This window comes from Bombus affinis, chromosome 8, assembly GCF_024516045.1.
Source record: "Bombus affinis isolate iyBomAffi1 chromosome 8, iyBomAffi1.2, whole genome shotgun sequence".
NCBI classification, from domain to species: Eukaryota; Metazoa; Arthropoda; class Insecta; order Hymenoptera; family Apidae; genus Bombus; species Bombus affinis.
The window spans coordinates 10,879,426-10,892,868 of NC_066351.1; the positions used below are offsets into that span (position 1 = coordinate 10,879,426).

Consider the following 13,443-nt stretch of genomic DNA (forward strand, 5'->3'; position numbering starts at 1 on the left):
AGGTTTCAGAGCCAAGTAGAAAATGAAAATATAGCATAACCAAGATAGCGCGACACATCAAACTACAAGTTATAATTGCAAAAACATTGACGGCTACTGGGAGCAGTTTTGTCGGATTATACCGGCCTCGAATATATTAAAAGACGTCGATAAAGTTCGTTGGCTATGCTGGTCGATAAAATATCGAGTTCATGTTATCGTTGGTCGCTGATCATACGTACTTGTCACGTTGAATCTGGTATTTGCACCCTATCATCCCGCCCGTGTTCACTGACCCTAACTCGTTTCAATGAAATATCTCCGGGAGGAGCGACTGCTAATCGGGTGCAATCGTTGTCTCGCGGGGATCATTATCGGATCATTGCACCAGCTAAAATTAATTTTGCTCGGCGAGCCGTACAGATTCGTGAAATTCCGGGAAAATATCAGTATCGGATAAATTATCATGTTCCCGCGAGATCCTCGACAAAAGCGTTCGACGAGATCTGGGAACGTAAATCAGACCGTGTGTTCGCGACGCAATCCAGAGCTGTTTTCTTCATCTCCTACTTTTCCTCTTTTTTTCTTCGAACGTATCGACCTTATAGCGAGAGATCTCACAGTCGAGGGTCGTATCTACGACCCGTTACGACTTGGCTATCGCTGTAGTCGGTGCGTTACATGCCGCGATAAACAATGTCTGTCTTGTTTTCAATGGCGTAGGAATGCTAAAAACCGATGAATAAAGAGTGCACGCGCGTTTCTTGATGCGCTAGTTACAAGCATAGAATCCTTGGCTCGAGGACAAGCGCGATAGGTGACAGCCCGTGGCAGACGTCGAGTCAAAGAATTTCAACGATTTCCACGAACAACGCCGGATATAGTCGAACCTTTTGTCATTCGAATAACGCAAGATATTATTCTCCCTATTTATCTTGCGCCGAGGCGTCGCTACGACGATAATTAGTACGCGAAACACGAAAATGCAGATAAGTGCGATTTCGAGTGAAAAGTTCTACTTCTCTCGAATATCTTGGAAATATCTTCGAAGATATAAAACGAGGCGACGATCGGCGATTGTCTGGTTACGAAGTACACGCTGTAGCGATAATACCGAGAAGACAGCGATAATTCTTACCGGGAAGAAAAATTCGTTGTGTAAGCGAGAAAACGAGAAGCAAGAAGGGTAGCTTGAAACAGAGCGGTTCAACGATTTTACGGCGATCTTGCGATCTGTTTAGCGTTACAAAGAATGGCGAGGAACACGTGTTCGCCGTTGCGGCTGGACACGATTGCTCTCGAGCGGCTAGCCATAGCAGTTCCAGGCAAGTGCAATGCTTCATCGCGCCGCTTGCGTGCACCGTGAACGTCCCTTTCTTAGGCGCTATGCATACCGAGACACACAGTCTAGCTCTGTCGTCGTTTATTATTCAATAAACTACATCGCTGTAATTCACAATAATCATACCTAATGGAGATAGGGAGCGCGATATATGTTTGTTTACGAGGTAATTGATCGTCGTAATAGGGAGACAATAAAGCTGCGCGGTTGGTAATTGTAAATCTATACGATAACCTTTTCATTGTTGCAAATCACGTTCTTCGATTCTGCTCTCACGCTTCGCTTTGCCGTTTCCTTCTGTATACTTTCATGTCCTCCTGTTTTCTCGCATTTCGTCACTTCAAACGTTCCTTATTTTTTTCTCATTTTACGATATAGAATACTTGTACGAGCTATTTGATCATTACTAAGATTTAATTCTCTACGATTAAAAGCTCAAGGTTAAGGTAAACGAGGGGTATCCAAAACTGTTCCAGCGTTGTCACGGACGGTGTCTGGACGAGAAATAATCTTGAAAGTTTTCATTCGAAACAGGACACTCGTCTTTATCTGGTACGGGACGAGAACGACGTTTAACGTTGATGATCAATGGAGCTCCTGTACACCTGTCGAGCCGACCACTTCTCGTTTCATCTTTAAAATGGTACTTGTAGCAAACCGGCCCTCGTGCCAGAGTACTACTATTAATTTTATTCTACTTTACACGGGGCAGTATGTACGGAGCCATACACGCGATCCGCAAGAACATTGCGCGGAAAGCCGCGACGCGGCTTTTTCTGATTTCGTCGCAGTAATGTGCGTTTACACGTGTTTTCTGTGTGCGTTTCACGCACGCGAGTAGGCGACTACTTCAGTGGCTGCGGGCGGTCCGACTCTCCTGACCCTTCTTCTCTTGTACTCCCTCTTTCTCTCTCTTTAGTATCCTCCTCCGCCACACAGGGGCGTAATGATTAATTAAGCTTTCCAAGAAAACGCAACAAGTGAAACGTTATTAGTGCTTAGTGGCACAGTTTACTTGTTCCAGCATCGCTGTTCCTCTCTTGCTCCCTTCCTCCATTCTTCTCCCTCTCTCCCTCTCTCTCCGTCACACATTCATCCCCTCTTCTTCTTCAATTTCCTCGCCTATTTCTCCTACCCGATCGGTAGATGCATCCCCGGTGCAGTTTTAATAATTACCATGGCAAAACGAACTGGCGCCTGGCCGCTGCGGTACTATACGCTTCGCATTCTAGATGCATGCACGCCATTTGTGCCGTGAAAATCGAGAACTTTTGAAATCTATGACGGCGATTATCCACCGTAAGAACGAAGTGGATGATGGAGAACACATGCTTGGCTATTCGTTTCGCGTGAAATCGTTCTAAAAACGCCATAGCCCGAGAGAGGGGAGGATTCTCGTGGCGATTTTCATCGCTATTTAGAGCAGTTTAATTCTGTTTGAACTTTAATATCGTAAAATTCATGGTAATCGTACGATCCTTGATCGTGTTTCTAAATATGCAAGCGCAGCATCTGCGCGAAGTTACCGGTCAGTCGTTATTAATCTGGAATCGCGATGGATAAATCAGCGGGGTACATTCGATTAATCGCGAGTTTCCATTCGGAAGCAAGACACGTTCGTTTGTTCGGTATTCAATCTAAACACGATCTATTCGTATCGATACCATTAATCCTTGTCTCGATCCTTTAGTTTCTGTCTTTTTTTTTTTCTTGCCTTTTTCCTCGTTGGTAAATGATTTACAGGGGACGAATGCATTAACGAGTCCCGGCGATGTACATGCAGAATTATCCAGTCCCTCAGACAGGCAGTGTTTTACATCGTCATACTATGCAACGTTACTCATCCGAGGAAGATTATCACATTCTTGAAATATCTAACCCGTTGAAGCCAGCTGAAAGATAGATATTTTACGCGATAAGGGGGTAATTGGCTCGGTTCAACAGTCGCCGACCGTTCGTGCAAACCGCTTCTAGATTGACAACGACGATAACAAATTGCATTCCATTACGTCGGATTAATTAAGGCATCTTTGCAATCTCTGTTTCAGATCGATTCTAGCTTTGACAATGCTGACTGCGGCCAGTGTCTCCTCTACCCACGTGCCCGACAAGTATCCCATCGAGGTAACTTTCCATTATGGTTGATTAAGATGTAGTATCGGTTACTCGATCCGTCGACTTTGGACCCTTGTAATTCGAAAAGGATGTAATTCTCGGAAGCTCCGATTACATCTGTTACGACTTACAAAAGATGTGGAAGGTATTTTAATTTTGACATGGATACGCGAAAGGTGATCTCCTTCGGAATATGTTCATTAAGTAAAGCAGCTCGTCCAAGTTGGATTTTCAGGATAATTTAATATATAACTTCTTGCCGTTTAACTTACTGCCATAATAACGTTATCATAGCTATCTCGTTCATTAAGATATTTTATCTTGAACGTACGGTTCGTCGGTGAATATTAATTTAATCCACTTACCGGAATTAATAAGCAATTACGTAGACGTTATTCTGGGTGGCACGAAGAGGATAATTAATTGACACTGGAGGAACTTCCTAAATTACACTCGAGCTGGCTGCATCCTCAAGGCCGGGCGAACGATGAGCGTGAAACGCTAACACTCTGGTGTATACAGCTCTCGCAATGACATCGCGTTTCTTGTTACATCGACTTCTTCTGGTCGTTTAAATGGATCGTTTGTTTTGGAAAATATTGCAATATCGTTCTTGGCCTCGAGATCATCACGGTTGGTCGTGAAGATTACATTAAAAAAAAAAAAAAGAAAAACATTGGACGTTCTCATTTAACGCTCTCGCGCAATCCGCCGTTTCTTTACGACGGTTCGCGGTCGTTTTTAACAAGCAGGGCGATACACGATTGTACTCCGCGTTAGCTCTACACGCGCGGTCTACGTTGTAAAGCACACACCTCTGTGTACATCGAGCCTAATCTGTAAAATTTTCAATCGATCTAGTTAACCGGCATAGAATGCCGACAATTTGGTGGCAACCTGTTGAACCCGGAGCAACCGGGATAACGGCGCTTATCGTTGATTAAACTTACATACTTTGAACGATCGTTCCAGTTAATCGTAATGATTGGTCGACCGGCCAATTTCAATCGTTCTTCGTTAACAAGCGCGACCTTACAGCTTTCTACCGTATCAGAGGTACCTACCGGGAAGAGGAGGTATTCTCCTCACGCGAGTCTCTCTTCCTCTCTCTCTCTGTCTCTTGATATTCGTTTCGCGAACGAAGTCGAGGGACTTTCTTCGGGATAGTAATCTGTTCCAAATAATTCTGAAAATTTCGGCGAATTTTTAAAGAGGCCGCCGCCGTCTATCTATAATTCTCTTCTTATGAAACGTTGCCGTAATACGAGCTTCTTATCCGTCGTAAAGACGTTCGTTACGCCGGTAAGGATCCCTTTGAAAGCTCCCGGGACAATGAGATTAAGATCGTTCATCGTGGAAAGACTCTTGAAACGCGGCTCCATTATTCAGGCCGTTGCGCGATGCCGACCGTTCCAGCCCTCCCCCCTGTTACCCCTTTGTCGAGTATTTTCGCGTTTCCTTCTCTCCATATATACGCATATTGCCGCGCATGTGTACGAAGCAAGTTCATGCGCGGCGCGATTAACGTGCCGGAGTTAATGTCGGTCATCAAGCAAGTATTACTTCGTTTTAACGGGTTAACGACTTTTTGAAAGCCGCTCGAATTTTGAATTGAGGCGGGGCTCGCGCTGAAACCAATCGCGGCTCGCCAACAATTCACAACGCGCTATTAGAGATGCCATTAAATTCGCATTCTTTAGCGCGAAATGGTGCGTCGTTAATCTTAGAAAGCTAATTTCGAAATTTCAACGCGATTAGAGGCCGAGACGTATCGACCGAAGAAACGTTCTAATTTTCCTTTAGTCCAATTTCCATAGCGGATCTTTTCGTGTAATGGCGATTTTCAGTGAACAACGAATGACGTATTCCGCGATTTGCTCGGTTACGAGCACCAGCGGATTTTACATCCGCGTACCAATATTGACCGGCGCCACAGATCCGTCTTTCAATTAATTACGGCCTCGCGGGTGATCTGAATCGTGCCGAAGTACCGATATTAATTATTGAACAAACAGTTCGGATCTCGTCGTTGCAGAGTTACTGCCTCTCCCTCCTTCTTCCGCTCCGTTGTAATTAACGCGGCTGGATTACAACGCGAGGACCTGCCGTTTGATTATCAGGCAATTTCGTTCGCCACCCTTTGATTGATTAATCCGAAGGTGCTTCTAATAAAATTAATTATATCGCGGCCCGCGCGTGATTACATAACGTCTCAAATTCCTCGCACACGAGACGATGAATAATGACTGCACTGCGTAATGAGGGTCTGCGTCAAAGCTTTGACGAGTAATTCGATGCCAGCCGTGAATCGTCGCGATTGAAAATCGACGAGGCATCGACCAGGCATCGAGATACGACGGTGACAAACGCGTTGAAATCTTTTCCAGGTCTATCACATGCTACGGGAGAAGACTCAATTCAATCTTGGCCGAGATAATCGTATAAGAGGAACCTGGGGACCGTGGAGTGCTTGGAGCGAGTGTTCACGGACCTGTGGCACGGGTATTCAGTCGCAGTCTCGCGAATGCGTGCCGTATCAGTAAGTAAAATATATTTTCTTAAGCGACATCGAAGTTGCTGCGCTTTTCGTACGAATTACTCTCAAACAGAACGCAACGAGTGGAACGTGATTAAATAATCGATCGCAAAGCAGAGAATCGTGCGCTTCAGATCAGCTTCGACGATAATCACAGGTTTCGCGGTACCGTTAACGTTTCGCGCGACCCACGATCGTGAGCAACCGTTCCATGACTTGGCGAAACGGTCCAAGAAACACCTAGTCCTAGCCATACGAGAATCATAGACTTTGCCGTTCCCTTCCGCGAGATCTCTCTGGCCCTGAATCGATCGGTCTCTGTGAGCTTGATATTCCGAAGCTTGACACGTTCGTAGCACTTGGAGTATACGAGCGAAGAGCACCGAGTGTCGAGCAAATTGCAGATCGGTAGCAGAGGAAGATTACACGCTGGCATGCCGACGAGTCGCGCGAGCGGCCCCGAAACGTGTTATCGTCGCTGACATTTACACCTCTGTAACGCTACCTGCGCGGTTACGTGACTTTGCGCAGGATTTATCGATGGACCCGTGAGTTTCTCGACCGGCGATAAAATAGTTTAAGACCTGTTGTACCGTTAAAATATTTTTTCCCGTCAGTCGACGGTAATAAATGAAAAACTTTTTGACTCTCCCCTGTCTTACGTTTAAAGTCTGTGCGTTTTATTGCTCTAGGTGTTCCGTAATCGTTTCTAGATAAGAAGAGAAAAAAATAACATATCAATAAACGTCTTTCATCCGTTAAAAAAAAAAAAAAAAAGAAAAATACACGCTTCAAGTGGAATGAATTTTACGTGACGATAAAAAACGGGACTGAAATAGGCAACGTTAATGCGATGCACGTACGTGCACTGTTCGATGTATACACTCTTGCTGCCTTCTAACCGAAAAGTACGTTGAACATGAAACGCGTTAAAGATCGCGAAAATGGTGTATGGAAAGCAGAGATAAATCGTTGGTCGATAGGTAGGAGTAATGCGACCGATTTGTTTCAGGCGACTGTTAAGGAAGCGGAGCATTATCTCGGAGAATGGCACGAGCAACTCGCGGCCCATTTGCATCGGTACATACAAGCGTTACCACACGTGCAACACGCAGGTAAATCAACGCGACACGTAATGTGAATCGATGTTTACGCCTTTGCGTCCTGTCTAGACGCGTGATAAATTAACGTTTGTATTTCAATGACTCCGTGCGTGGTGAACTTTTTCGGTTAACAGCGTGGTTATTAATAAGCAGAACTCGCAGTAAAATAACGAATAACCAGAAACGATCGTCGACTTGTGCTTTTTTTTGTCTAATGATCGTAAAAAGCGGCACATCTCCGTTGCCACTTGAATTTTGCGTGGAGCGCGCACAACTCGTTAGAAGGATCGTTAGAAGATTTCAACACAAGGAAGAGCTGCATTAACACAGTGAGCGCGAGTATGTAAGTGCATCTATCATGGGGTCGTAGGCAGGCATAGAGAACAGATGCATATCGAAGATCGCTGGAGGGTTTCTTTTCGACGGTACGTCACGAGTCGCGAACAAATCATCGCAGAGGCCAATTAAGGATACCCACGATGGCAATTTATATGGCTAGCTAAGCCAAGTACACCGGTGTTGTTTAAAATTCATAAGAATAATCACCACCTGCGGAGTTAAAGACTCGTTGGTAATGGACGACTTTGGCCTCTGTCCAGGTACTCGCCAGCGATAATTAGGCCTTCGTGGATATAAAGATACCTGTGACTATTATATCTATGTATATGTGTATAATAAAGACTCACGTTCGTGAAATCAATACTTCCGGTTTGATTTCAAAGCGTTTCGAATCGACGAATCGTTGGTCATTTCGAATATGCGATCGAATGGAATTCCTTTGAAATTGCTCGTGCACGTACGTTCGTAGGGTTCAAAGGGTCTCGAACGAAAATGAATTTATTAAATCAAAAATTGAAAATTCATCGTCGAAATCGATCATTCGTCGACTGATCTAGACACGATACTCGTAGTCGACAATGAATCCATCCTTGTGACGAGCGTAAATTTTAATTGCTTACTCCGAGGGATCTTGTTTCGAAGCAGACAAATTTTTTACGGCTTGTTGCCGACTGAACGCATGCTAGTTAATTTTCTGCGCGTAAACGCGCCATTGCAATTAAAAACTTTGCATGTTAACCACTTGTCTCTTTTTTCGCTACGGCGCCACGACTCGGCTAGATTTACCTCGGAAACGGTGGTTTACAAACATGCGAGACTATTCACGGTTTTACTGGCCGGTAATTAATCTTCCACCCGGAAATTACCAGGGTTACGCTTCTCCTCTACGTACGCGTCGGTATTCTCGTTTCAGTGTATTCGTTCCGAGTGCGCGGCTCCTTTTTGAAGCCACTGAAATCCATTATACATGCATGGAATTCGGTGGAAATTTAAAGAAATTCGCACGGCCTCTGTTCTCGTGTTACGTTTCGTAGCGCAAAAAATTCCCCGGTGTTTTCTCATTGTCAAATCGTAAAATGCTTCTGGAAAAAATTCTCTCGTATTTCGATGGAGCCGGAGGTCGTCAAACGCCCGAAGTGACAGCGTAACAACTTTCCCAACGATCGATCCTTAATTACCTGGAGTTTAATTAAGCCATTGCTTGCAACAGAAATGCCCGAACTTCCCGGAGGATTTGCGGGCCGAACAATGTGCCAAGTACAACGGAAGAAACTACAAGGGCGAGAGCTACGATTGGGTTCCATTCTTGGACGGTAAGCTAAAGTAGCTGCAAGCTTCGTCTTGCCATTTTGTCGACAATTTAGTGTTAAAGCACGACGTTGTATTGTACTTACCTTGGTACGCTTCGAACGCGTCTGTTTCAAGTCAGCTTTGTACAGCGTTTGGCATTTCCTGTACGGGATGACCGAAATAAAATCATCGAGATAACTTACTTTAAGTTCTTTTCGAATCTGCGGCAGAGTTAAAACAAGAAAATGATGACTAACGTAGAAATGACATTATAAAAATTGCTCCGTGTAATTTCAATTTTTTTCTCTAACTACTCATCCGTTATAAATTTATCTCGCGTAATTGAACGTTTCACGAGTCGTTCCTTTAAAAGGATCCAGTGTCTCTTTTTTTTAAAACTGTTATTACTGTTGACCAGTACCGAATTCTTGCGCGCTCAATTGCCGCGCCGTTGGCGAGCGTTTTTATGCAACGCTTGAACCGGCAGTAATGGACGGCGCACCCTGCGACGCTCCGAATCTTCGTGGACATAATGCCGGAATTTCTATGGAACGCACAGACCGATGGCTCTGTGTCGCTGGACAATGCAAGGTACGATGAGTCAAACCAAAGTATTCCTCCACGTCACGACGGGAAATTAATCGTGGTTCCTCGTCGATGCGATCGGCCAAATCGGCGCGCGACGTTTTTTTCTTTCCCTTTGCATTTTTTTAATTACAGCCGATTTGATCGCGACGCGACTAGTTAACCGTGTCCCCTTTGTTCGTTCCGCTAGTTTTTTCTCTCCGTCTCTTGTGTTCGACGTTGTTTCGCGTTGCGTTGCTTCCCGTTGTTCCATGGTATATCGTTTCACGCTAATTTTCGAATTGTTTCAGCCCATTAATCCCTTCTGTTATCGTTGAAACGTCGTGTTACGCTCACGGTATAAAACACAAGTCCATTTTGAAGTGCTTGTATATTTTTACTCTTCTTTTTTTTCACAGTCCGTGGGTTGCGACGGTGTGGTAGGTTCCGGCGTTACGATGGACGCTTGTGGTGTCTGCGGTGGTCAGGGTAAAGGTTGTAGACTGTACGAGGGTATTTTTATGGAACCAATCCTGCCGAGGGGTCATCAACCCGTAACCACCATCCCGAAAGGCGCCATGTCTCTCAACATCTCCGAACTACGTTTCAGTAGTAACTTCTTAGGTATTTCATGAAAAAACACGCTCGAAACCGCGTTTATTTGGGGCTATGAAAGCAATGCCTCTTTCCTTCCATGCTTTGTTAACGAATAATCCGATGTGTTAGCGTTGAAAGACAGCAACGGTAGTTACATCCTGAACGGACCCTTGGCTTACAGTCCAAGCGGCACTTATAAAGCGGCTGGCACGACATTAACATACCAGAGGGGTGACAAAAACCGCATGGAGTGTATCTTGGCAACCGGGCCACTGAACGATTCTTTGCATTTAGAGGTACGCCCATAAAGAAGTCTCTGATATCTCACTCGTTCGAATTTATTGGATCGACCATCTATTTTTTTTTTTCTTTTCTTTTCCATCGGGGATCGTTTCTCGACTTGATATTGTACTTTAACCGCGATGTCATACGTCGATGTCGCGAATATTGTACTTTTAAATCGCTTCTCCAGATTCTGGCGCAGGAAATGAACCCTGGAGTGCTTTACAAATACATGATGCCGTTCAATGGAAAGCCAGTGATAGCACCGCCGCTCTTTCCGATAGGTAATTCATCGAGGAAGGTTTTCAGGACGATACCTTTATGTAACTGACTTTGGGCGAAACACAGAATGATCTTTGAATGATTTGGTATCTTGCCCTTTTCGCAGGATCCGTCGATCGCGGCAACGAAATCCCCGATTCGGATGCTCGCATCCGGCCAACCTTTCCGGTCTCTAGAATGTAAATATTCGCAGATATTTACACCTGTTAAATTTATTTTATCTAGATCGATTATTGGAATTAGTCGAACGAAACGATTCGTACGTCAAGGTAGACAGCACTCTCGTCTTTTCAGATCCAATCAAAAAGCAGATTTATCACCGACGATTCATAATCAAGATCGAGCACGGGCTCGCGAGAAAGGACGGAAGGAAGAGATGAGGCATTCGCCTACCACGGTGATGGCCGGAGATCAGCCAAAATCGAAGAACAAAAAGAAGAAACGTATGCGATTCTCTTGGAAGATGTTCGGAGTGACTCCTTGCTCCAAGGAATGCGGAGGAGGTATGAGATTTCTCAATTTCTTCGTCGTTTATTTCGTAAGACGAATAACGAAAGAAGATGTTGCCATAATCGAAGTTCCAACGCTTCCCACACGATTCTAATCTGTATCAATGTTTCAACCGATGATGGGGTCACGAGCTCGATTTTTCGGACACGGTAATTAAACGGACAATTAGGAAAAAAGCGCGCGGACAATTAAAACGAGCTTTAGGAACGAACAAGCAGCTCGACTAATCGAGACGCGCGTGGGAAGTCGGCCGAGACTCGTTCGTTTCGGTATTATCGCCGGAGTTCGGAGGGCCGTGAGATTACAACGCTCGATTCGCTCATCGCCATCGCGGAAGTGCCATCCAATTCATGAAATTTATTAGCAGGAAGCCCCACATCCGTGACCAACGTTCGCGTTATTATTTTCCAGCGGTTGGCTTTCCGTTCTCTCTCTCTTTGACGTCGGAACGTTTACACGCGACCGTGTCCGATGCCGCATCGCGAAGCCAGGACCACCGAGATTTTTTTCATTTAGACTGACGGCTCATACGGGCGAGTCCGAGATAACGTCGAGACAGCTGTCACGGACCCTTTCTTAATTTCCATTCTCGACAACGACGATAACTGGCCTCGAATACCGCGCGACCCTTCGATCCTTTCGAGCAAGTCGCGATCTCGGCGAAGATCACACGACCGGAAGAATTACGTTCGAAGGAAAATCGTAAAAAGAAACAGAAGATAGCGTTAAAATGCCACTTCCGTTTCTAGGCGTTCAGACGGCGATCTTCAAGTGCTTCCGCGAGAACAGGCAGATGATCGTGAACGACAAGCGTTGTCGTAACGTGGAAAAACCGCAACAACCGCCCCCGTTGCGTTGCAACGACAACCCCTGTCCGCCTAGGTAATTCGCTTTCTTATGGTAATTCGCCTCGAAAATTAGCTCGCAAAACGATCTCGCGCATTAAATTTGCAAACGAATTGTACGTGGTTGCAGGTGGAGGGCCGAGCCGTGGGGCGAATGTTCGGTCAGCTGCGGCATCGGGACAAGGAGTCGGAAATTGGAGTGCGTACAGGAACTAAATGCGAATTTGACGATGCGAGTGGCAGCCGGTGCGTGCGTACAACCGCCTGACCTTAGAAGCGTGGAAACCTGTACGAAACCGGCTTGCACGAACGGTCCGGAATTGAGGCACATGCACTCTCAGCACGACACACCCAGATGGGACGTCGGCGCCTGGGGCCCAGTATGTCGTTCCTTTTTTCTTGCTTTTTTCCCTTCGATACAGATAGAGCGCTCCTTGTAAAGTAGCTTTGCCGCTTCCTTTCGCTTAGAAAAGTGGCCCGAAGCCCGGCTAATGCAACGGTTAAGCGAAATGCATTTTGTACTCGAACGGCTGACACGGTTTCAGCGGGCTTTTACGATTTCAGTGCTCGACAACTTGTGGAACGGGAATTCGTAACAGAACGGTGACATGCATCACGTCTGGGGATGCCTGTTCCGCGTTCAACAAACCCGACTCTCAGAAAATCTGCGAATCCGCGCCTTGTATGCGCACCGGGATCGAGCACAGTGCTCCTTGGCTCTACTCGGAATGGTCGTCCAAGGTAAAATCAATAATCGAAAAGGAAGAATTGTAAGACACGGGATATCCACCGAACGCGTCTCTTTATCTTTGATTCAGTGCTCGGCAGAATGTGGTAGCGGAGTGGAAACGAGGCAAGTGGCCTGTGCCGATGGTAGCGAGCTGTTCTGCAATCCCAAAGAGAGGCCGGAAACGGAGAGACAATGTTTCGGAAGAGAATCGAACTGCGATAGCGCCAAATGGTTCACCGGTCCATGGTCATTCGTTAGTAACAGATAACCAAACACAGAGTAACTCTCGTGGCTCGTTGTCGGATCTTTGGTGATGACAAAACGACGCCACCGTATCAGTTGCTATCGTCTCGATTGAACATGCATCGACAAATATGGTTTCAGTGTTCCGTGTCTTGCGGAGTGGGTGTCCAGTATCGAGAAGTCCTTTGCGTTGCAAGGACGAACAAAGAATTAGTCGTGTCGCCGGCGAGCAATTGCAACGGTTCGAGGCCAGCAAACGAACAAGTATGCAGGGCGAGCGCGTGTACACCGACATGGTTCACCTCGAACTGGTCGAAGGTAAATCGCCAGAGTCGAGTCGGCCGCGTAGATTTACGATCGCTCGACCACCGTGACTTTTTGACTTTGCGATATAAATACCCATATAAATATGGATATAAATACCAACACGGTTTTTCAGTGCTCGGTGACATGCGGCACCGGAGTGCAAACCAGACTGGTTCGTTGTATTCTCGAGGGTGTCAGCAACTCGAATTGCGAGGATGTTGCGAAACCTAGCGGCCACCAGCAGTGCAGTTTGGATCCGTGTAAAAAGGATCCTCCGTCGTCGAGCAAACCACCGAAAAGTAAGCTTTTTGGTCCTTCGTATTTCATTCGGTTCGTATTGCAACGCGTGTTAACGAGTCCATAAATTGTTGACAATTTCA

The 13,443-nt window shown here is 45.8% G+C and overlaps 1 protein-coding gene across 1 annotated transcript in view; it reads left to right on the plus strand.

Moving 5' to 3' along the window:
- LOC126919613 (thrombospondin type-1 domain-containing protein 4-like) overlaps positions 1 to 13,443 on the plus strand; it is a 39,808-nt gene that overhangs the window by 24,415 nt on the left and 1,950 nt on the right. Inside the window, exons 3-18 of the mRNA XM_050729053.1 lie at positions 3,370 to 3,445; positions 5,824 to 5,975; positions 6,985 to 7,087; positions 8,625 to 8,727; positions 9,123 to 9,295; positions 9,688 to 9,892; positions 9,995 to 10,161; positions 10,338 to 10,431; positions 10,536 to 10,608; positions 10,724 to 10,932; positions 11,689 to 11,821; positions 11,915 to 12,164; positions 12,349 to 12,525; positions 12,603 to 12,767; positions 12,899 to 13,075; positions 13,197 to 13,362. Of these exons, the coding sequence (XP_050585010.1) occupies positions 3,370 to 3,445; positions 5,824 to 5,975; positions 6,985 to 7,087; positions 8,625 to 8,727; positions 9,123 to 9,295; positions 9,688 to 9,892; positions 9,995 to 10,161; positions 10,338 to 10,431; positions 10,536 to 10,608; positions 10,724 to 10,932; positions 11,689 to 11,821; positions 11,915 to 12,164; positions 12,349 to 12,525; positions 12,603 to 12,767; positions 12,899 to 13,075; positions 13,197 to 13,362 (2,423 nt within the window). The remainder of the gene's footprint in view (positions 1 to 3,369; positions 3,446 to 5,823; positions 5,976 to 6,984; positions 7,088 to 8,624; positions 8,728 to 9,122; positions 9,296 to 9,687; positions 9,893 to 9,994; positions 10,162 to 10,337; positions 10,432 to 10,535; positions 10,609 to 10,723; positions 10,933 to 11,688; positions 11,822 to 11,914; positions 12,165 to 12,348; positions 12,526 to 12,602; positions 12,768 to 12,898; positions 13,076 to 13,196; positions 13,363 to 13,443) is intronic.